Source organism: Olea europaea, unplaced genomic scaffold (assembly GCF_002742605.1).
Source record: "Olea europaea var. sylvestris unplaced genomic scaffold, O_europaea_v1 scaffold2142, whole genome shotgun sequence".
NCBI classification, from domain to species: domain Eukaryota; kingdom Viridiplantae; phylum Streptophyta; class Magnoliopsida; order Lamiales; family Oleaceae; genus Olea; species Olea europaea.
This window is the reverse complement of record NW_019239393.1, coordinates 59,032-81,875: the sequence shown is the minus strand read 5'-3', so window position 1 is coordinate 81,875 and position 22,844 is coordinate 59,032. Positions and strand designations below refer to the sequence as shown.

The following is a 22,844-nucleotide window of genomic DNA, read 5'->3' as shown; positions in this document are numbered from 1 at the left end:
GTGGACAGGAGACCATGTCTATCTTTGTGAATTTCATCCTAAAGTTTTAGTGCAAACCATTTGAATTCAAAAAAATCTATCTATGCCAATCATGCTACAGCCTACATATACATTATCGTTTACATTAAGTTTGACACTCTTATCTGTGCTCAATAGATTGCACCATTTTAAGCTTATTTGATTGTTACGTCTCCACGGATTTCTGATATTTGATAGCAACTGATGCATCCTTCAATCGTGGACCTTAGTAAAATTCATCTATTTCTTAATATGTTATCATAAGTTTCTAAATTTAAAAGATGCTAAATCCCTTAATTTATATTTCTATTTTTGGAGGAAATTTTTCAAGTTTTAATTTTATTTAAATCCATAACGTTTCGATCTTTTGAAGCATAGGTACCGTATCTTTCTACGTGTATTCACAAAAAAAATATGTTCTTTGTTGATAGTGAATACTGTTAGACAATTTCTTTTATCTTACTCATCGAAATATTTATTGTAAAATAAATATGTGTTGACATTTCGATTATCAAACGGCCAATATAACTCTAAAACTCAAATAAAAATGTGATATGTTGGCTGGCTAAGTCATGACTGTCATGTTGCAAGGAAATTGCACTAAAATCTCTTTGAAACTCGTGAAAATGTGAATATAAATCTTGTCTTCAATATCATGTCTTGTATATCAAGTTAGTACTTAACGATATATTTATCTGGATTACTGCTGATCATACGATAGAACTAATTTTAGTCTATAGCATCCGAGTTGACTTCTTATCCAATTTCCATTCTATATTTCCTATTTGACTCATAGGTTAATCTTGTAGCAACATTATCTCGACGAGATAAATGTAAACTCTAAATTGACATTACATTACGCGACTTTATTTTTGGGAGCCTTTCTAGTCATACTTCTATGGTGTTTTCTGCTCATTTACCTACCAACTTACGTGTTGGGCTAAGTCCTTGTACTTTGGATCGACTCCAAATGATAGCTGGTGAAAACTTGATTATGAATTGATCTCATCGTTTAAGGCTTTTCATGTTTGATAACTTTATCCTCGAATAAAAGAAAATTTTTCTTTTGAAAAAACTTAAGATAGTATGATTACCTCAACAAGAGAAGTGCTACATGTACATAATTGTCTACATAATGGTGTCCATAATTACATGTGGCATTGGATCCAACCTTTAATTCAAATCTCACACTTTTACATCAATAATCGGATGATTGTCACATCACATTATGGACAACATTATGTGCAATAATTATGTACATGTAAACTTTTCCCTCAACAATACAGATGAATGTTAGTAAAGGCTAGATATAATTTAGGATGACTAACGTTAGGTTGGACTGGTCACAGTTATATTACTCGGCGAAGAATCCATGTCAAGTCTTCTCCGTGTCGTAGACTTTCAACCTGACCCACCGCATCCTTCTGTTTTGACCTTACCAATGATTGATCTAAAAATATCAATCTTCTTGACCAAATATATTCCTTCAATTTTGTAGTTGTAGAGGTAATATTTATATTGTTTGTTGGAATCCTTTTTTAAAATAGTCGAACATATTAATGAAAGAAAGTGAAGAAAGATTAAAATAATTGAAAAGCATAATTGTGATGCATTGTTGTATTGGATCGAGATAACCATTTCGTTTCATAGTTTTTGACCATTCGTTTGAAAAATATGAACCATCCTTTGAACAATCAAATTGAACAATCATTTTTTTTTTAAATTTTTTTGGGAACAAATTAGTTATATATAATTGAGTTTTGCTACATGTACCTGAAGTTTGACACTCCAGGTTATATGCTACTCACATGACGGTTGGGGGCCCCATGCCAATAAATGTGTGGAGCCCGATCCCCTCACTCACATCAGGTAATTCGGAGTGTCAAACTCTGAATACAAATAACTCTATATAGTTACTAAACTTTTATATTTTTAAGTGTTAATAAATGGAAGAGCAATATTATTAAAAGCCAAATTCCATTTCGTGGAAGTTGCGTTCATGGTACCAGACAAGGAGAGGAACGGACTTGAGACAAAGGAACAAAAGATGAACCATAATATATTAATATGTGAATGGTTGCTCCGCCACATTATTTTAACGTACTAGAAAATTACCTAATAATAAACAAATATAAATTATATTAATCATACAGAGTGTTAGTTAAAACATTGTCAATTTAATCAAAATTTTAAATAATATTTTAATTTGATATTTTCTCACTTCCCTCCCACTATTGTTTCAGCTGTACCCACCCCTCTAAAGTCAAAACTGATAATAAAACACAGTTTCTTCCAAGTTTTTTTTAATGCCATTTTGTCGCCTGGCAATTCCTTTTCTTAAGCAGATCATAGAAGAAACTAAAGTTCAATTTTTCTGAAAGTTAAGCTATTTTTCTTGATTCCCATAAAAAGAAACAAAAAATCCCGATTACGATTCAACGACCCTGATGGGGAAACTTTCCAGCATGATAACAAAATGATGGAAGGGTTGGATAACAATGTAATTATAAGACTGGTAGCCTCTTGTATAATTTGCCTATTCCTGGCAATTCAATCTACCTGTACAGAAGAAGGTATGATCTCACTCTATCGGTTTCTGAAATTTTGACTAATGAATGAAATTTATTCCTTCTAAAGGAGAAAGAGCTATAGAAACTTCAATACAAGATTTCATCATAATAGATACACAAATAATGTTCCTTAAATGATTTCTGTCATATTATGAAGATGGAATAACACAATCCAATATCTTGCAGTAATTTTCTAGTTTATTGAATCCCAGATTAGTACAAGTGCTGGCAACCTGTGTAGCCAAATCAACAAGGTAGATGCTTGAAGCCAGACAATTGGGGTGGGGGTGGGCGTGGGCGTGGGGGGCTGACTGGGTTAAAGGGGGTAGATCTTGAAAACACCATCATCCAGTGATAAGCTCAAGATTTTGGCTAGTACTTCATCTGAAGTAATTAACAGATTCGAAGAGTAAAATAGCACTCCCCTCTTTCTTGTTAGAGTAGTAACATTAATTACACATCATAAAAGACTGACTATGCAAGGACGTAAATCAGGTGAAAGCAGGCACTTCAAATTCATATATGGTCAGCACAATAACAATAGGAAACAAATTTGAAACATTAATAGCTTAATATGACTGATCCTCACCCTTATCTGTTCAGTGGATGTAATTACCAATGTGAAGCATGAGCTACTGGAGCTCAATCAAGATAGTGAAGTGTTGAAAACTTGGTCAGGAGATCCATGTCTACCTCTTCCATGGCATGGTTTGTCTTGTGGGCCTTTTAACAGTACCTCAGTCATAACTGAACTGTGAGTCTCTCCATCAGAGTCGAATGAACAACTAAATACTCATTTATTATCATTTCGTCGATTATCAATGAAGCATTATGTTTGTTAGCACCTTGTTCATAACATGATCTGTTCATCGATCTTCTGTTCCAGGGATCTATCCTTCAGAAGCCTTACAGGGCCACTCCCTCCCAGTATCACTAATCTGATTCACTTGAAGGAATTGTATGACTAAGTTCTCTTACAATGAGTTATTGTTTTGTTCAGTGATTGTGTTTGTTTCTCACTGACCATATGGTCAAATGCAGGAACTTGAGCAATAATAGGTTCAATGGTAGCATTCCCAAGTTTCCAGTTTCCTCAGTGTTGACATCAGTGTAATGACCTCTTAGACTCAATTTTAGCACTATAATTTTATTTCCCTTTCATAGCGATAGCAATTTTCAAGAACCTAAGAACCTTTTATTGTCTCTCGGTTTAGAATTCCAAATGAATCAACCTCCATAAATCACATAAGTATCACTACTATACCCGCAATCACTATAATTTCTTTCACATAATTTCACCTGCTGGATAAGTAAACTCAGACACCCTTTACTTACGTAGTGATCAACTACTATATTATTTTCTCGTGGGGAGGGGTGGGGGTAAGTGTGCAAACCAAATTATCTCACTAAATCCTGGAATACGATATCTTAACTATACAAACTTGCTTCCTACACAATCTTTTTATTTTTAAGCAAGCTCAAACTATTTGAGTGTTCTAAGTACATGCATTCAAACATATGTTTTATATCATATCAGACATTAAGCAAATACAACCAACCTTCAAGTGCAACTGTCTTAAACCATTAACCATATTTGATCATAAGACCACTCAGTCTTCCAATTCTATATAGCATTAAACCACTGTCTCGGTGATTATTAGATACAAGGCAATAAAACATAGTTAAAATACAATTGTTCACATGATACTTGAGAAATATGATGCTCGCTCGTCAGAGCACATGCACATCAAGAATACTTGAGCTTTCGGCCACTCACGTACCATCCATGATCATATACTAGGGAACGTATTGACCTAAAAGCACATGGAATGAGTTAATTAAGAAGCATACGAACCTTTGTGATTTAACTTTGGAGATGGCCCTTGTTAGAGCAAAGGGGAAAAGGAGGATTCTTGCAGCCAACCCCCCACAAGTATGGGATAAAGATTTGTTAAGCTGAATTGAGTTGGATGTTAAGACAACAGAGCATAAGCACGGTATCATAAAAGACGCTTTCCAGGAACCTCAGCTAACTTGAATCTTACTAAACCAATAAAATATTTGGCATTTCACTTTAGTTCACCAAATAACCCTTTGATTTGTTTGTACAATTTTTACAGGGATCTGAGTCACAATGATCTTACAGGAAATATCACAGAATCTCTATCCTTGCTGCCCTATTTGACAACGTTGTAAGTTTATGAACAAATTCATTTTGATACATATAGACTACGATTCCAATGTGAATTGATTTCTCTTTAGGCTAATTATTAGGTGGAGATGTACCTAACTCAGTACACCTTTTCCTCTTCATCCAGATATTTTGGCTGCAATCCTCGATCCAGCCAAAATCTTCCTTACAGCCTAAACAGATTGAATCTTACTACAGAGTATGAAGTTTATCTTAAGAATGCAAAAATAATTTGTATTGAGAAAAAAGTTTTCATGTCTGTGTTTGTGTGTGTGTATTAATGAGTGAGAGAAGGGGAGAGAGAGACCTTTTCCTCTGATTTTCTGCTTTCATATCTTAGCAACGGGAAATGCTCTGCTCAAGGATATTCCCATTCAAGACAACGAATTTGGATAGGCATAGCTGCAAGTGGATCTCTCTTAGTTATCATAGTATGTGGAGTCTCTTTGGCTTGCCTATACAAACGCAAAAGGATGGCTCTGCAAAAATTTGATGTAAAAGGACACCCGATGTCAAAGAGTAAGTACATTGAACTCTTTTGATATACTTCAAAGACCAACATTGAATAAGAAGCTACCCAGAGCTAATATTGAACTTCTATCAGTAGACGACACTAATGGAAAACTTATATTTCCCAACATATTATATTTTTAGTTACTAGGCTAGTCTGCTATTTTTTGACAAATTAGTAGATTGAATGTTATATTGTCATAGACTCATAGACTCATTGTCAAGCACCTGTTCCTTATTGTTACATCAGGGTTAAAGAAACAGTCATAAGCAGTCTTAACAGGAATACCAAAATCAAACTTGCAAAACATGCAAAAGATTGAGTTGCAGTGGCAGTAATAAACAAGAGAAAGAATAAGAGCATAATTTGAAACAATTTTGCTGGTTATTCATCTGTGTTCTCTTTTTCTTTCCGGTTTACCATTCAATATTAGTATTCAAATTAATTTGAATCTTCGAATAACAGTGCTCATGACATCACTTCTTCAATGCAAATGCAGTTTATGCAGTTCCAAACATGGATAATATTGTAGCGAAGTCCATATCTATCCAGAGCTTTACGTTGCAGTACATAGAAATTGCTACAGAAAAGTACAAGACATTGATAGGTGAAGGTGGATTCGGATCAGTTTACCGTGGTACTCTACCTGATGGTCAAGAAGTGGCTGTGAAGGTCCGATCAGCGACTTCAACCCAGGGAACTCGTGAATTTGACAATGAGGTGAATCCAGCATAATTTAAACCACTTAACCTGAAAAGATTATAGTTTGCACAACCAACTAGAGCGTACAACTGTTTTCCTGGATTTATGTATATTTTCTCCCAACTGTATGTAATTGCTATAGGGGATTTGATCCTTGGTGCCTGATAAAGCAAAGATTTTAATTTTCCAATTTCTACCATTTTCTTTATCAGTTGCTATCCAGTGCATTAACTAAATTTATAACATTTCTACTAACTTCATACTTTCACAGTAGGATCTTCAGTTTTCCTTTTTTCCTATAACTAATAATTACAATATCAATTATGCATTCGGACCTTGTCTCCTTCATAAGAGGCTAACCAAAAAATTGCTGTCAACCAACTCTGTAGTTAAGTTTGCTCTCGGCAATTCGACATGAAAACTTGGTCCCACTTCTTGGCTACTGCTGCGAGAATGAACAACAGATTCTTGTCTATCCCTTTATGTCGAATGGCTCCCTACAAGATCGCCTATATGGTACTAGTTATTTATATTTAGAACTCTTTCCAGCTAGGCCCTGTTTAGAATTAGTATTCATTTCTTGACTCTATTAATTTACAGGAGCCGCAGCAAAGCGGAAGATTTTAGATTGGCCGACCAGACTTTCAATAGCTTTAGGTGCTGCACGAGGCAAGTATCAGAATATGTATATTTTCAATTATCTCCCTTGTGATCAGGAAGCAGCAAATTCTCAAGCAAATAATTAATATTCTGTGCATTTCAGAATTTTGGGACTTAAAAGCTTCCATACAATGATAAAATGACGGAAGTAACTTTAGGATATCATATGACTCTCCTAGAGATTTAGAATCTTTCGAACACCAAATATTTTTCTAGGGAAACTATGGTTCTTCCAGAGCAAAGAAACATGATTAATATCAAAATAAAATATAACAGTATCCAACATTGTTAGAGACTAAAATATCCTTAACTCTTAAAAGGTTATAGATAATTAAGACAGCTCAATAGTAGAAAAAGGAAGCATAAAATTCAGTCCAAACTTATGTAATTTCTCCAAAAAGAGCCATCAGCCATATGTCAGCACCACTTGCATCTTGTGCTATATTTTTTCACCTGGATAATTTCCAATTGCTCAATTTTCTTTCCCCTTCCTTGTTTTTTCTTCTTTCTTAACATTGAATGTGTATTAAAATGACTGAAGAGTATCATATCATTCAGGTTTGACATATCTTCATACCTTCTCTGAGCGCTGTGTCATACATCGGGATGTGAAATCGAGTAACATACTCCTGGATTATAGCATGTCCGCAAAGGTTGCGGACTTCGGATTTTCTAAGTATGCACCTCAAGAAGGGGATAGTGGCACTTCTTTAGAAGTAAGGGGCACTGCTGGATACTTGGATCCAGAGTAAGTATGCGCCTCCTTGCACTAAATCTTAATCCTTCAGCAGAACAAGAAAAGGAAGGGAATTCTGATTTGAATTTTATTTAAGTAGAACAGGGTAAACATGGAACTTTTGGAATTGAAATCCGAAAAATGCCACCATTCAAATTTGAATTGATGCTTCATGAATTTCGGTTCCACATATGTTGTCAGTCATAAAATTTTAAGATTTAATTATTCAATAACATAGAACTTGCTTTAAACAGTCCAATAAATCCCTCTGTGTGAAGACAGGGTGTGTGCATTCATATTATGTGGATGTTTGCAGAAGAATCCTATGAAACCATTTTTGAACAGCTCCTACAGCCCAAAGTGGTTGAAGAATTATGCATGCAGCACAACTTCTGATTTTTTAAAGTTTGTTTCTTTCAGGTACTACTCCACACAACATTTATCCACAAAAAGTGATGTCTTTAGCTTTGGGGTTGTTTTACTGGAAATCGTAAGTGGTCAAGAGCCTCTCAACATAAAAAGACCACGAAATGAGTGGAGCTTAGTTGAATGGGTAAGCTCTAATGTCTGAGCATTCTACCTATAAAATGTATTGCATGCCTGCCCCTTTTTGCTGTTATTGCTTCTTTAATGAGTGCTGATAATTTCAGCAATATGATTTTGAGACTCTTCATGAAGGACACTTGCAATGATTAGATAAAAGTACTTGGTCCTAGAGACACATGTTAATTATTTTAATCATTTATCACAAATGATTAAAAGAATGTTTGGAAAGTGTTTATAAACTGCTTAAATTATAAATGGATAGAAATAATTGGCAGACAAGTTAGTACTTGTGGATCCCTCGAAATGTGTGGAGAAAAAGTGGCTTAAGTGTTTATAAATAATTTATAAGCCAAACATTAGCCAAGTCTCTTGAACAAAAAAGGATGAAGTCAACCAAATGAAGATGTCAAATGCTCAAAAGATTAGTTTATATTAATCATTATCGATTGCTCATTGCTCATTGCAACCTAAAGTCTTAAAATTCTGCACAATGCACCCACACATACCTGCTTTTCTAACAAACGAACTTACATCCCCATTCGGAGAGCAAGACAAAAAGAACTGCATTTGTATGGAGGCATATACAATGTTCTGATTTGACAGAACACACACTTAATGAGCAAAAATTGAAGCAAGTAGATGTGCAAGAAACTCCCAAAAATCTAATAGGCTGAAAAGGAAAGTGTATCTGGAGGATTACTTTGTTCAATCACCAGCAGAAGAAAATAAATATTATTTTACTTGTAATGAAGAAATTTGAACACAAAACATATAAATTGGTCCTTAACTAGATCTTTGCTAGGTAAATCATGACCTTGATGAAGACTTATCAACAATACTTTTTCGTAAATTTTGAAGCAAGTAGATGTGCAAGAAACTCCCAAAAATCTAATAGGCTGAAAAGGAAAGTGTATCTGGAGGATTACTTTGTTCAATCACTAGCAGAAGAAAATAAATATTATTTTACTTGTAATGAAGAAATTTGAACACAAAACATATAAATTGGTCCTTAACTAGATCTTTGCTAGGTAAATCATGACCTTGATGAAGACTTATCAACAATACTTTTTCGTAAATTTTAAAGCAAAAGAGCTTAATGTTACACTTCTTACTCCTCTCTCTCTCAATTAAGTCATTGTATATTTATTAAAGTTATTCATGTTTGACCATACAAGCAACTTTTCTTGAATATAGGCCAAGCCCCATATAAGGAACTCAAGAATCGAAGAAATTGTGGACCCTAACATAAAGGGAGGATACCATGCTGAAGCAATGTGGAGAGTGGTGGAGGTAGCTTTGGCATGTATTGAGCCTTACTCAGCTTATCGCCCATGCATGGCTGACATTGTTCGTGAACTCGAGGATGCTTTTATCATAGAAAACAATGCGTCAGAATACATGAAATCCATAGAGAGTTTCGGAGGGTCTCGTCGCTACTCTATGGAGAAACCTATTGTCATACCACAAACTCCAGTTCCAACTGAACCATCCGCTATTGTTATGCAACCACCACCTCCTCAACCAAGATAGTTAATTGGGTGGACAATGTCAGAGATTGTGAGAGATAATCAGATTAAGAGAATATGCAACTCAATACCCCCAAGAATTTCTGTAGGCCACTGATCTAACACTTATGATCAACACACCCTTTCTCTGTTTTGCTATTACTAGTACCAAGTACAGACTTAAGACATGTTGGTTAAAGTAGGTTCAGCTTCTATTCTTTGCAATCAACTGATGGTATTTTGGATTCACAAGCAAATACATGAGCAGCAGTCTAATCATCCAATCAACCATGAAATTCATGTAAGAGATACTAGGAATTGGCATTGAATTGGTACCCATTTATGGGCGATGATTCAACTTAAGCCCTACTTAATCCCATAGACAAAATGTAAGATCACCCTCTAATGTAAGAGTCAATTCCATAAATTGTTTACTTCACTCAATTTGCTTCCCTATGTAATTTTAAAACAATTCTATGAATTCTTGACCATTGACATTAAAAGGGTGTTTGAGCCCCATTTTTATGAAAAAATGCATTTTAGAATAATAGATTGTTGGGAAATGTATAGTTGAAAAATAAGGAAAAGTTTTTTATTTATGTGCAATATTATTTTAATGACTACTGTGAGGTTGAAAAAAAGAGAGAGAAACATGTATTTTGAGAAGAATTGGAATCAAACAAGGCCTAAGTTCTTCAATGAAATGCTGATACCGCTGATACCATTCTAAGAATATCATATGATACGTGTGCCATGATAACCATTAATACGAAAAAAAGCGTCTAGTTGCCATTTTTTTCCCAACAAAGAATAAAAATGATGCCAACCAAAATCTTCATGTCTTTACTTTCCAAAATAGGCAATGATCATGGTGCAAGATCTAAATCTAATCGACACATTGTAACCACCAGGAGTGCATAGCACTTTGTCTCTGTATGCACCTTACAGTATTGTGTGACCAGGGTGGAGGTAGGACTCGGGAACAATAAAATAATATAATGCTATTAAAAATGTTACAATGTTTTACAGTAATTTTGGAGCCAGCTTAAGTTAGAGGATAAGAATTGGAAGGAGGATTCATTGGCGTTCCACTCCACCAATGCCCTTTAATGAGTGCTGATAATTTCAGCAATATGATTTTGAGACTCTTCATGAAGGACACTTGCAATGATTAGATAAAAGTACTTGGTCCTAGAGACACATGTTAATTATTTTAATCATTTATCACAAATGATTAAAAGAATGTTTGGAAAGTGTTTATAAACTGCTTAAATTATAAATGGATAGAAATAATTGGCAGACAAGTTAGTACTTGTGGATCCCTCGAAATGTGTGGAGAAAAAGTGGCTTAAGTGTTTATAAATAATTTATAAGCCAAACATTAGCCAAGTCTCTTGAACAAAAAAGGATGAAGTCAACCAAATGAAGATGTCAAATGCTCAAAAGATTAGTTTATATTAATCATTATCAATTGCTCATTGCTCATTGCAACCTAAAGTCTTAAAATTCTGCACAATGCACCCACACATACCTGCTTTTCTAACAAACGAACTTACATCCCCATTCGGAGAGCAAGACAAAAAGAACTGCATTTGTATGGAGGCATATACAATGTTCTGATTTGACAGAACACACACTTAATGAGCAAAAATTGAAGCAAGTAGATGTGCAAGAAACTCCCAAAAATCTAATAGGCTGAAAAGGAAAGTGTATCTGGAGGATTACTTTGTTCAATCACCAGCAGAAGAAAATAAATATTATTTTACTTGTAATGAAGAAATTTGAACACAAAACATATAAATTGGTCCTTAACTAGATCTTTGCTAGGTAAATCATGACCTTGATGAAGACTTATCAACAATACTTTTTCGTAAATTTTAAAGCAAAAGAGCTTAATGTTACACTTCTTACTCCTCTCTCTCTCAATTAAGTCATTGTATATTTATTAAAGTTATTCATGTTTGACCATACAAGCAACTTTTCTTGAATATAGGCCAAGCCCCATATAAGGAACTCAAGAATCGAAGAAATTGTGGACCCTAACATAAAGGGAGGATACCATGCTGAAGCAATGTGGAGAGTGGTGGAGGTAGCTTTGGCATGTATTGAGCCTTACTCAGCTTATCGCCCATGCATGGCTGACATTGTTCGTGAACTCGAGGATGCTTTTATCATAGAAAACAATGCGTCAGAATACATGAAATCCATAGAGAGTTTCGGAGGGTCTCGTCGCTACTCTATGGAGAAACCTATTGTCATACCACAAACTCCAGTTCCAACTGAACCATCCGCTATTGTTATGCAACCACCACCTCCTCAACCAAGATAGTTAATTGGGTGGACAATGTCAGAGATTGTGAGAGATAATCAGATTAAGAGAATATGCAACTCAATACCCCCAAGAATTTCTGTAGGCCACTGATCTAACACTTATGATCAACACACCCTTTCTCTGTTTTGCTATTACTAGTACCAAGTACAGACTTAAGACATGTTGGTTAAAGTAGGTTCAGCTTCTATTCTTTGCAATCAACTGATGGTATTTTGGATTCACAAGCAAATACATGAGCAGCAGTCTAATCATCCAATCAACCATGAAATTCATGTAAGAGATACTAGGAATTGGCATTGAATTGGTACCCATTTATGGGCGATGATTCAACTTAAGCCCTACTTAATCCCATAGACAAAATGTAAGATCACCCTCTAATGTAAGAGTCAATTCCATAAATTGTTTACTTCACTCAATTTGCTTCCCTATGTAATTTTAAAACAATTCTATGAATTCTTGACCATTGACATTAAAAGGGTGTTTGAGCCCCATTTTTATGAAAAAATGCATTTTAGAATAATAGATTGTTGGGAAATGTATAGTTGAAAAATAAGGAAAAGTTTTTTATTTATGTGCAATATTATTTTAATGACTACTGTGAGGTTGAAAAAAAGAGAGAGAAACATGTATTTTGAGAAGAATTGGAATCAAACAAGGCCTAAGTTCTTCAATGAAATGCTGATACCGCTGATACCATTCTAAGAATATCATATGATACGTGTGCCATGATAACCATTAATACGAAAAAAAGCGTCTAGTTGCCATTTTTTTCCCAACAAAGAATAAAAATGATGCCAACCAAAATCTTCATGTCTTTACTTTCCAAAATAGGCAATGATCATGGTGCAAGATCTAAATCTAATCGACACATTGTAACCACCAGGAGTGCATAGCACTTTGTCTCTGTATGCACCTTACAGTATTGTGTGACCAGGGTGGAGGTAGGACTCGGGAACAATAAAATAATATAATGATATTAAAAATGTTACAATGTTTTACAGTAATTTTGGAGCCAGCTTAAGTTAGAGGATAAGAATTGGAAGGAGGATTCATTGGCGTTCCACTCCACCAATGCCGCGATAGGCTCCTAGAAGTAGCAGGTTTTTATCCCTACACTACAAACCTGCCTTTGATGGATTTATGTGACTCTAATTCACCACAAGGAAAAATCTTCAAAGCTTCGATATAACTCGACGTCAAAGTACGCATAAAAAGAAAATATATTCTTACATATACTAAGTACATATTTATATGTGTGTGTGTGTGTTATACACTAATATGTAACTGATTAGTGCAAGAAAGGGAAAATAACAAAAAGGAATCCGGTTGGGTATGTGTCTCTCTCTCCCTATATATATGAAAACAATAGTTATACTTATATATATAGCGATATAACTCGACGTCAAAGTACGCATAAAAAGAAAATATATTCTTACATATACTAAGTACATATTTATATGTGTGTGTGTGTTATACACTAATATGTAACTGATTAGTGCAAGAAAGGGAAAATAACAAAAAGGAATCCGGTTGGGTATGTGTCTCTCTCTCCCTATATATATGAAAACAATAGTTATACTTATATATATAGAGGGAAATTATCTACTAAGTATCGTTGCTTAGCTTATGTTAAACACTGATCATACAGCACATCAATCAATTGGTGGATGACAAATTTAATTCAAATCTTGAAATCCACCTTGAACTTATCAATCAATGAATAGATGTGCATTGTTACTAGAGCTTAGTAGACCAATTCTCTCTTATATATACACACACACACACACACCATCCTCCGGTAACATTCTGATTTTCGACAATCAACCTAATTATTTGTTAATAAAAAATAATTACGGCTTTTCCGCACAATTTTTTTTATTTATTAAGTAACAAAAAAATTTTAGTAAAAAAGAGGTTCTCAAATCCCAATTTCCTCCACTGTGCACCTCCACCAGTGTATGTGACAGTTAGTGTAGAGATGATAAATTGCAGCAATAAGGCGTTTGAATTTTTCAAATTTCTGTTTGAGTGGAACAAATTGAGCTAGGAAAATGTTGAAGATAAACAAATCTCTTTAGACAAATGGGCATTGCATAGGACAGAAAACCAAAGAAAGAAAGCATCAAAGAGAAGTGGGAAAGAAGAACTGAGAACCCTATGACAGTAGTGAAACATTGCAGAGATGATCTTCTGAAATAGATGTGAAAACCAGCTATGTCTACCTCAGTTATCGAGATTATTATCTTGATATCAGCTCAATTTAAACCTATGGATAAACATAGCGTGTCCCCCAATATACTTCTTGATATAGGACGTAACATAAAAAGAGAAATAGGGAAGAAGATAAGGGGAGAGAGGGAAGAAGATATAAATATTCAATCGTCAATAATAGAATACATCAATGAAATCCTAGGTAGTTTTTTATAGGGTAAAGAGCTAAAATCAAATGTATTTCTAATGAAGTAAAACATTATCAAATATTAAAATTAATCTAAACAAACATAATTTAAATCAACTCTACTTTAAAATCTTATCAAACTCAGATCTTTAAGCACAGCCGCAATGGAAACTGATTCGAAGATAACCATTTCAAACAAAGTGGATAGACACCAAAATTTTAGATGTGAATCCATGAGATAACATTCCAACATCTTATATTTTTATATAAAAATATATGCATAAAGATTCTACACAATAACGACAGCAAGAAGTTGTCCACAGCGAAAATCAAAATACAATCACGAAATCGACCGCACTACTCATGACAGACCTCGATCTAAGAATTCCGATCCAATCAGGTCGTAAACATAGCTGGATTGGCTGTAGCAGTGCCCACTTGTACTTCCAGCAATTCGAGACGCCGCTCCAATGTGTCAAGCTTCTCATTCAACTTAGCCAACTTATTTTTGGTGGTTGCCTCTATAATTGAAAAGGAAAACAGAAATAATTTTCTCAAACCAATCAAATTAAAAAGAGCTATAAGAGGAAGAGAGGGGTTTATACGAAGTGGGTACCAAATTGTACGAGGAAGTCAAAGAGGCGACGGACATTGAGAGAAATGTGGGAAATGAATTCCCGATTTTCCCAATCAGCTTGCACTGCGATTCCCACGTTCACCGCGTTCGTTATCCCACCGGCTCTCGCCATTTTTGATTGCTCAGGGTAATGCGATTTCTACAGCTTGGACAATAGGTATAGGTTGACCGTCGGACATTTTTCAACAATGGTCACTCAAATTTTAGATGTCGAATTTTAGCCTCTAATCTTTTCCAAACATTAGATGTTACTCACTAGTATAACATCAATTTTAAATCTTTAACGATTTTAGTGACGTGGTTAACAGAATGCACACGTGGTGCTCCATCATCCCAGATAATAAATTGTCATGTCTTTGATTTTTCACTGAACTTTTAAAAATGTTTTCAATTGCTCATTAAATTTTGAAAAAATGTCTTTGGTTCCTTATTGAACTTTGAGGTAGTCAAATTTTTGCTATTAAATTTATAAAATAATGTCGGTATGTTATTGTTAAAACGTGTATAGCAAATATACGGATCTCATAAAAGTAAAAAAGTGGATAAATGAGTTCAAGTTATCAATCTCACGAAAAATGATTACTTATTTTACACCATAATAAAATTTAATTTTAAATATATTTTTATAGAATTTTTAGCTATTTTCATTATTCGAAAAATTCAAATTTATTGTGTATTTCTTTGATAAAATTTAATGAAAATTAAATTTAAATTTTGCAACAAAACACACAGTAAATTTAATTAAATGAATTTTGCAATGAACACATAATAAATTTCATCAAACGGTAGATTTTGCAGCGAAACATATAATAAATTTAATTAAAATTAAATTTTTGCAATGAAACACATAATTAAATTTTAATAATGAAATACACAATAAATTTGAATTTTTAAAAAGATGAAATAGCTTAAAATTTTGCAAAATATATCAAAAACTAAAATTAACTATTGTGTAAATGAATAATTATTTCTCGTGGGATTGACAACTCAGATTTGTTTGTCTAATTTATTATTACTTTTACGTGACTCATGCATTTGCAGTATACATTTTTAATGAACAATAGGTTGACTTCATTTTTATCAGTAAGTAATCAAATATGCTTTTCAAATATTAGTAAACAATCGAAGACGTGGCAATTTGTTAATAGCGTGACAGGAAACACGTGCATTTCATTAGTTTCATCCCTAATTTTGGTAAAAGTTTGAAATATATGTTATGCCATTTAGTAACGTTCAACGTTTGAATAAATTTAGTGGACAAAACTTGACATCATAAACTTCAATAAGTAGTCAAAAATACAAACATCAATTTAGTGACTATTGGGACAATTAAGTCTGATATTTGCCATTTTCAATTGTTTGAAGTGGGGAACGATCAAAGGTGACTTTCTCTAAATTGTAGAGACAATAACACTAGGGCTGGATATTGTCTGGTTAGGTTCGATTCTAATATCCGAATCTGAAATTCTCAGGTATTTAGTAAGTGGAACCGTTCGGATTCGGTTCCATTTGTTTCTCAGTTCCGTATTATAATTAAATTTTTTAATATTTACAAAATTATATTAATTCAATTAATGATATGTTCAATCTTAACTCTTATAAAATAACGCAGTTCAATCTTGTATGCCTTTTGCGTTTCTCTTTGTTGAATTCTTCATAGATTTGATTGTTAAAATCACGGGAAGAGAAAGATAGCGAGTTCAAAATTATTAAGAGATGCATTATCGAGCTTCAATTCGATTTCTCCAGAATGATAGAAATGACACTACGATAGAATAATAGATTCGGATAAAATTTAGGTCAATTTGATTAAATTGACTTTGAATTGAAAATTAGAAATGGAAAAATCATATATTTTTCATTCGAACTAAATTAATTAGTTAACAAATTTATTTAGAAAAGATAAAATAATTTGACTTATTTAAAATAAATTAATTAAAAATTTTAGGGAAATTCAAATCTTAATCTAGATTCTTGATCCCTAGGATCAAGAACCTAGAATTGAACCAAACCTATCGGCTTTTGATTCAGACACCGGTTTAAATATTTAATTTAAGAAAAACTACTCGGTTCGGTTCAATTTGGTTCGCGTTCGGTTCGATTCGAAAGTTTTGTCCAACTCTAAGTAACACGCTGGACAAAAGCTTGTGGGCAAGGTTCCCTTTTGGTTACGAAGTCCTTTTCATTCTGGGAAAATTCCACTGGGGTCCTTAAACTTTCAACATTGTGAAATTAGGACCCAAACTTTTAATTCCTTGTAAATTAGGTCCCTGGCCTTCAAAGTGTCCCACAATATACGTAGAAGTCATTGTGCAGTTAATTTGAATTAAAATTTAAAAAAATAAATGAAAGAGAATAGGAAGGAAAAGAGAAAGAGAAATAGAAAGAAACTTGAAAAAGAGAAAAGAAACTGGAAAAACTCATTTCCCTCTGTACCTATCCAGTACCCACACTACCCACGTTGAAACACGAATTAATTCATTTGTACAGAAGAAAATTTCATAGAAGATTGCCAGGATACTCTCATGATAGTGGCCTACCGTGAGAAAAAAATTGTCAAAAAATACCCCAACCACCCCTTATGTGTGGGTTCTGGTAGGCTTCTGTGAAGAAGCATTTTGTACATCAAACAAAATTGTTGAAACATACCAATTTGTAGGTCCGTTATTGCCATGCCACTCACAACTAAGAAAATGACGTTTGGTTTTTCTGTGGTGATGGGATGGGATGAGAGTGGGCAAAGATCACCATCAACTTATATTACAACTTCACTAATTAAACAAAGTTACGTAGAAGTATACTCAAATTACACACCATAAACATACTCTAAGCCATTGTTTGGTTAAATTAAAAATTAGATTTACATTAAATTTTCATAAAACAGAAAATGTGGGATTAAAAAGTTGAGAAAATTTATGGATCTCATAAAATGTATGATTAAAAATGAGTAAGAAAAAAAATGAATTTTAATAAATGAAGATTAAACAAGTTTTCAAATCCGTCCTATGTGATTTGTGGTCATCTGTCGGTTTAAAAGTCAAATTCCCTCGAACACATCAGCCTAGCCCTTCATAGGTGCCTTTTAGCTTTGCTAGAGTTCGAGACCGTTAACGTGAAAATCAAAGTCATTATCTAGTAGACAGGTTTTGATGACTAACATGTTATTATTTGTAATTACACATAAGAAAAAGTAAATTATTCATATTCGAAGTTTTCATTGACATTTTGTTAACATGTATTTGGTCCTCATTTTTCTAAATTCATTTTCAACCGTACTCTCTCAGGATCAACTGACAAAATACCCTTTAAGGGTCTTTTGAAAAACCATATGGAAATTTTTTTTTTTTTTAAATACTATTTAAAGTTAAGTCTCACTTTTTTAAGTTAAGAGTGAAAAAAGGGTGATGTTTGTCACTAAAAAAGTGACATAAATTCAAAGAAAGTAACAAACAATAAAAAAGACACAGCAAATAAAAAAAGTGATGAACATTCAAAAAAGAAAGAAATACTTAAAAAAGTGACAAATATTATAAAAACTAACAAAACACCAATTAAAATCTTAGAAACAATTCAATAAAGTTAAAGAAATTAAAGAAGTACCGAACGCTCCAAAAAAGTGACAAACACTCCAAAAAAGTGACAAATTTAACATCAATTTGTTTGTTGATGAGAAGCTGCCCATAGCTATGTGGATAGATGAATACATACCCCAGTCACTTTCAATTATATGTGTTTCAATATATTCCTCTAAGATCATTAGCTCGCGTAATTCTTCTTCCTTCTTTTTCCCTTATGAGATGATCATACAAAGCGACAACATAAGAACCCCAAAAAAGATAATTAAGAGAATTAGAATTGAAAAAGCAAGAAATATCAAAATAAGAATAGAATGGACATATTAAAAATTCTCAAGGATACTTACGAAAATGCACCATGTACAAATATAGTTTTTACACTTCCACCTGTTATCCATTTGAAAGTAGCAATTTAAATATATGTTTAGACGTTAGTCTATATGGATAATAATTGCAATATTCACTATATAAAAAATGACAGTGCAATTACAACTCTTGAAATGATTCTTATTGTATTTTGTAATCATATTTTTAGTCATTCTGTTGAAGTTAAACTGTATACATATAAAAATCAAGTTAACATCAATGAAGCGATACATAGAACCTTTGTTATTATCTTCTCTTCTCTTCTCCAACTCTCCGATATTGTTGTGGGTATTTTATTATATGTAATATGAAGTTAACATGGAGAATTTTTTTTTATGGCTGATTTTTTGGATGATAAATGAACCATACACATCCCAACGAAAACACAACCATTGAAATAACAAAAGTAATGATATTGCATGTCTTCTATCCTGTCAGTTATCAGTTGATGTTAGTAAACGTATTACTGAAAGAGAAATATCTTTATGAGATATCAAGAATAGAAAAAATGGAAGTTCATTTATTGACTCGCATATCACTTTATAAATCTTCAACTTTTAGGTCTAAAGAAATTTCTTTTGCAAAAAATCAGAACCCAAATGAATAATTTACAAAAAGAAAAAGAAAAAAAGGATTCTCAACTACAAATAGCAGAATTGATGTAAGGAGAGTGGAGTGCATATTGTGAAAATTCTTCATTTGATGATATGAACTTACTTTTTGTTGAAAACTTTTGAGGTGGTGGTTGTGTAAAGATGTGGGATGGTGGTGATAGATCGGAGAGGCAGGTGGTGGAGCAATTGTAGACGGCAGTGCGGGTGCTTGATGACGAAGGTGGGACTTTCGGGAGTTTTGGGAATTTTTGGGGGTTTTGATGTATTAATAACAGGATTAAGGAGTTTAATATTTACAAAATTATGTTAATTAAATTAATGATACGTTCAATCTTAACTCTTACAAAATAACTTAGTCTAATCTTATGTGTCTTTTGCGTCTTTTTTTGTTGAGTTCTTCATAAATTTGATTGTTAAAATTATAGGAAGAGAAAGATAGTTAGCTCAAAATAATTAAAAGAGGCGTTGTCGAACTTCAATTCAATTTTTCCAGAATGATAGAAACGGCACTATAATAGAGTGATCGATTTGGATAAAACTTAGGTCAATTTGATTAAATTGACTTTGAACTGAAAATTAGAAATAGGAAAATCATATTCTTTAGTTTGAACTAAATTAACTATTCAACAAATTTATTTAGAAAAGATAAAATAATTTAGCTTATTTAAAATAAATTAATTAAAAAATTTAGGGAGATTCGGTTCTTAATCTAGGTTTTTTGATCCTGGAGATCAAGAACAGAGAACTAAACCAAACCTGTGGGTTCTTCATTCAGATACCCATTCGAGTATTTAACTTAACAAAACTGCTCGATTCAGTTCGCGTTCGGTTCTGTTCGAGAGTTTTATCCAGCTCTAAGTAACACGCTGAACAAAAGCTTGAGTGGGCAAGTGTTCCCTTTTGGTTATGAAGTCCTCTTCATTCTGGGAAAATTCCATTGAGGTCCTTAAACTTTCAACATTGTGACATTAGAATCCAAGCTTTCGATTCCTTGCAAATAAGGTCCTTGGCCTTCAAAATGTCCCACAATATACGTAGAAGTCCTTGTGTAGTTAATTTGGATTAAATTTAAAAAATTAAATAAAAGAAAGTAGAAAGGAAAAGAGAAAGATAAAGAAACTGGAAAAACTCATTTCCCTCTATACCGACCCAGTACCCACCCTATCCATGTTGAAACATGAATTAATCCATTTGTATAGAAGAAAGTTTCACAAAAGATTGTCAGAATACTCTCATGATATGAGGCCTACCATGAAAAAATTGCTAAAAAATACCCTACCCACCCCCTATGTGTGTGTTCTGGCAGACTTCTGTGAAGAAGCATTTTGTAAATCAAGCAAAATTGTTGAAACATACCAATTTGTATGTTCGTTATTGCCACGCACTCACAATCAAAGAAAATGACGTATGGTTTTTCTGTGGCAATGGGATAGGATGAGAGTGGGCAAAGATCACCATCAACATATATTACAACTTCACCAATTAAACAAAGTTACATAGAAGTATACTCGAATTACACACCATAAACATATTCTAAGCCCTTGTTTGGTTAAATTAAAAATTAGATTTACATTAAATTTTCATAAAAGAGAAAATGTGGGATTAAAAAGTTGAGAAAATTTATGGATCTCATAAAATGTAAAATTAAAAATGAGTTTGAAAAAAATGAAATTTAAGAAATGAAGATTAAACAAATTTCAAATCCGTTCTACATGATTTGTGGCCATCTGTTGGTTTAAAAGTCAAATACCCTCGAATACCTCAACCTGGCCCTTCATAGGTGCCTTTTAGCTTTGCTAGAGTTCGAGATCATTAACATGAAAATCAAAGTCATTATCTAGTTGACAGGTTTTGTGACTAACATGTTATTATTTGTAATTACACAAAAGAAAAAGTAAATAATTTATATCCGTAGTTTTCATTGACATTTTGTTAACATATATTTGGTCCTCATTTTTCTAAATTCATTTTCAATCGTACTCTCCAAGGATCAACTTACAAAATATCCTTTAAGGGTCTTTTAAAAAATCATATGAAAAGTGTTTAAAAAAAAAAATACTGTTTAAAGTTGAGTCTCACTTTTTTAAGTTAAGAGTGAAAAAAGAGTGGTGTTTGTCACTAAAAAGTGACATAAATTCAAAGAAAGTAATAAACAATAAAAAAGACATAGCAAATAAAAAAAAGTGATGAACATTAAAAAAAGTGACAGTACTAATAAAAGTGAGAAAAAAAAAAAAAAAAAAAAAAGAAACAAAACACCAATCAAAATCTTAAAAACAATTCAGTAAAGCTGTAGAAATTAAAGAAGTACCGAACGCTACAAAAAAGTGTCAGACAATCCAAAAAAAGTGACAAATAATATTTAACATCAATTTGTTTGTTGATGAGAAGCTGCCCATAGCTGTATGGATAGACGAATATGTACCCCAGTCACTTTTAGCTATATGTGTTTCAATATATTCCTCTAAGATCATTAGTTCACGTAATTCTTCTTCCTTCCTTTTCCCTTATGAGATGATCTCCAAAGCGACAACATAAGAACGCCAATAAAAATAATTAAGAGAATTAGAACTGAAAAGGCAAGAAATCTCAAAATAAGAATAGAATGGACATATTAAAAATTCTCAAGAATATATACAAAATGCACCATGTACAAATATTGTTTTTATACTTCCACCTAATATATATATTTGAAAGTAGCAATTTAAATATATGTTTAGACGTTAGTCTTTATGGATAATAATTGCAATATTCACTATATAACAAATGACAGTGCAATTACAACTCCCGAAATGAATCTTATTGTATTTTGTAATCATATTTTCAATCATTCTGTTGAAGTTAAACTGTAAACATATAAATATCAAGTTAACATCAATGAAGCGATACATAGAACCTTTGTTATTATCTTCTCTTCTCCAACTCCTTGATATTGTTGTGGGTATTTTATTATATGGAATATGAAGTTAACATGGAGAATTTTTTTTTATGGCTACAATTAATTAGAAAGATACATTGTTTGATTTTTTGGATTATAAATGAACCATATGATATTGCATGTCTTCCATCCTGTCATTTATCAGTTGATGATAGTAAACGTATTACTGAAAGAGAAATATCTCTATGAGATATCAAGAATAGAAAAAATGGAAGTTCATTTATTGACTCGCATATCACTTTATAAATCTTCAACTTTTAGGTCTAAAGAAATTTCTTTTGCAAAAAATCAGAAACCAAATGAATAATTTACAAAAAGAAAAAGAAAAAAAAGGATTCTCAACTACAAATAGCAGAATTGATGTAAGGAGATTGGAGTGCATATTGTGAAAATTCTTCATTTGATGATATGAACTTACTTTTTGTTGAAAACTTTTGAGGTGGTGGTTGTGTAGAGATGTGGGATGGTGGTGATGGGTTGGGGAGGCAGGTGGTGGAGCAATTGCAGACGGCAGTGCGGGTGCTTGATGACGAAGGTGGGACTTT

General features: G+C 33.0%; 2 protein-coding genes across 2 annotated transcripts; one reads left to right on the top strand and one right to left on the bottom strand.

Annotated features, from left to right (window-relative positions):
- The first annotated feature begins 2,286 nt into the window (after positions 1 to 2,286).
- Positions 2,287 to 9,723, top strand: LOC111380425 (nodulation receptor kinase-like). Its single transcript, XM_023003986.1, has 13 exons — positions 2,287 to 2,591; positions 3,192 to 3,342; positions 3,475 to 3,546; positions 3,630 to 3,698; positions 4,709 to 4,780; positions 4,907 to 4,978; positions 5,120 to 5,298; positions 5,790 to 6,010; positions 6,382 to 6,508; positions 6,593 to 6,661; positions 7,211 to 7,400; positions 7,809 to 7,941; positions 9,129 to 9,723. The coding sequence occupies exons 1-13, from the start codon at positions 2,495 to 2,497 to the stop codon at positions 9,462 to 9,464; spliced, it is 1,788 nt and encodes a 595-aa protein (XP_022859754.1). The 5' UTR covers positions 2,287 to 2,494; the 3' UTR covers positions 9,465 to 9,723.
- A 4,647-nt stretch (positions 9,724 to 14,370) lies between these two features.
- On the bottom strand, positions 14,371 to 15,010 carry LOC111380430 (protein BRICK 1). The gene is made up of 2 exons (XM_023003993.1): positions 14,786 to 15,010; positions 14,371 to 14,690 (listed from the first exon to the last, which is right to left on the bottom strand). The coding sequence occupies exons 1-2, from the start codon at positions 14,916 to 14,918 to the stop codon at positions 14,566 to 14,568; spliced, it is 258 nt and encodes an 85-aa protein (XP_022859761.1). The 5' UTR covers positions 14,919 to 15,010; the 3' UTR covers positions 14,371 to 14,565.
- Between the last annotated feature and the right edge of the window lie 7,834 nt (positions 15,011 to 22,844).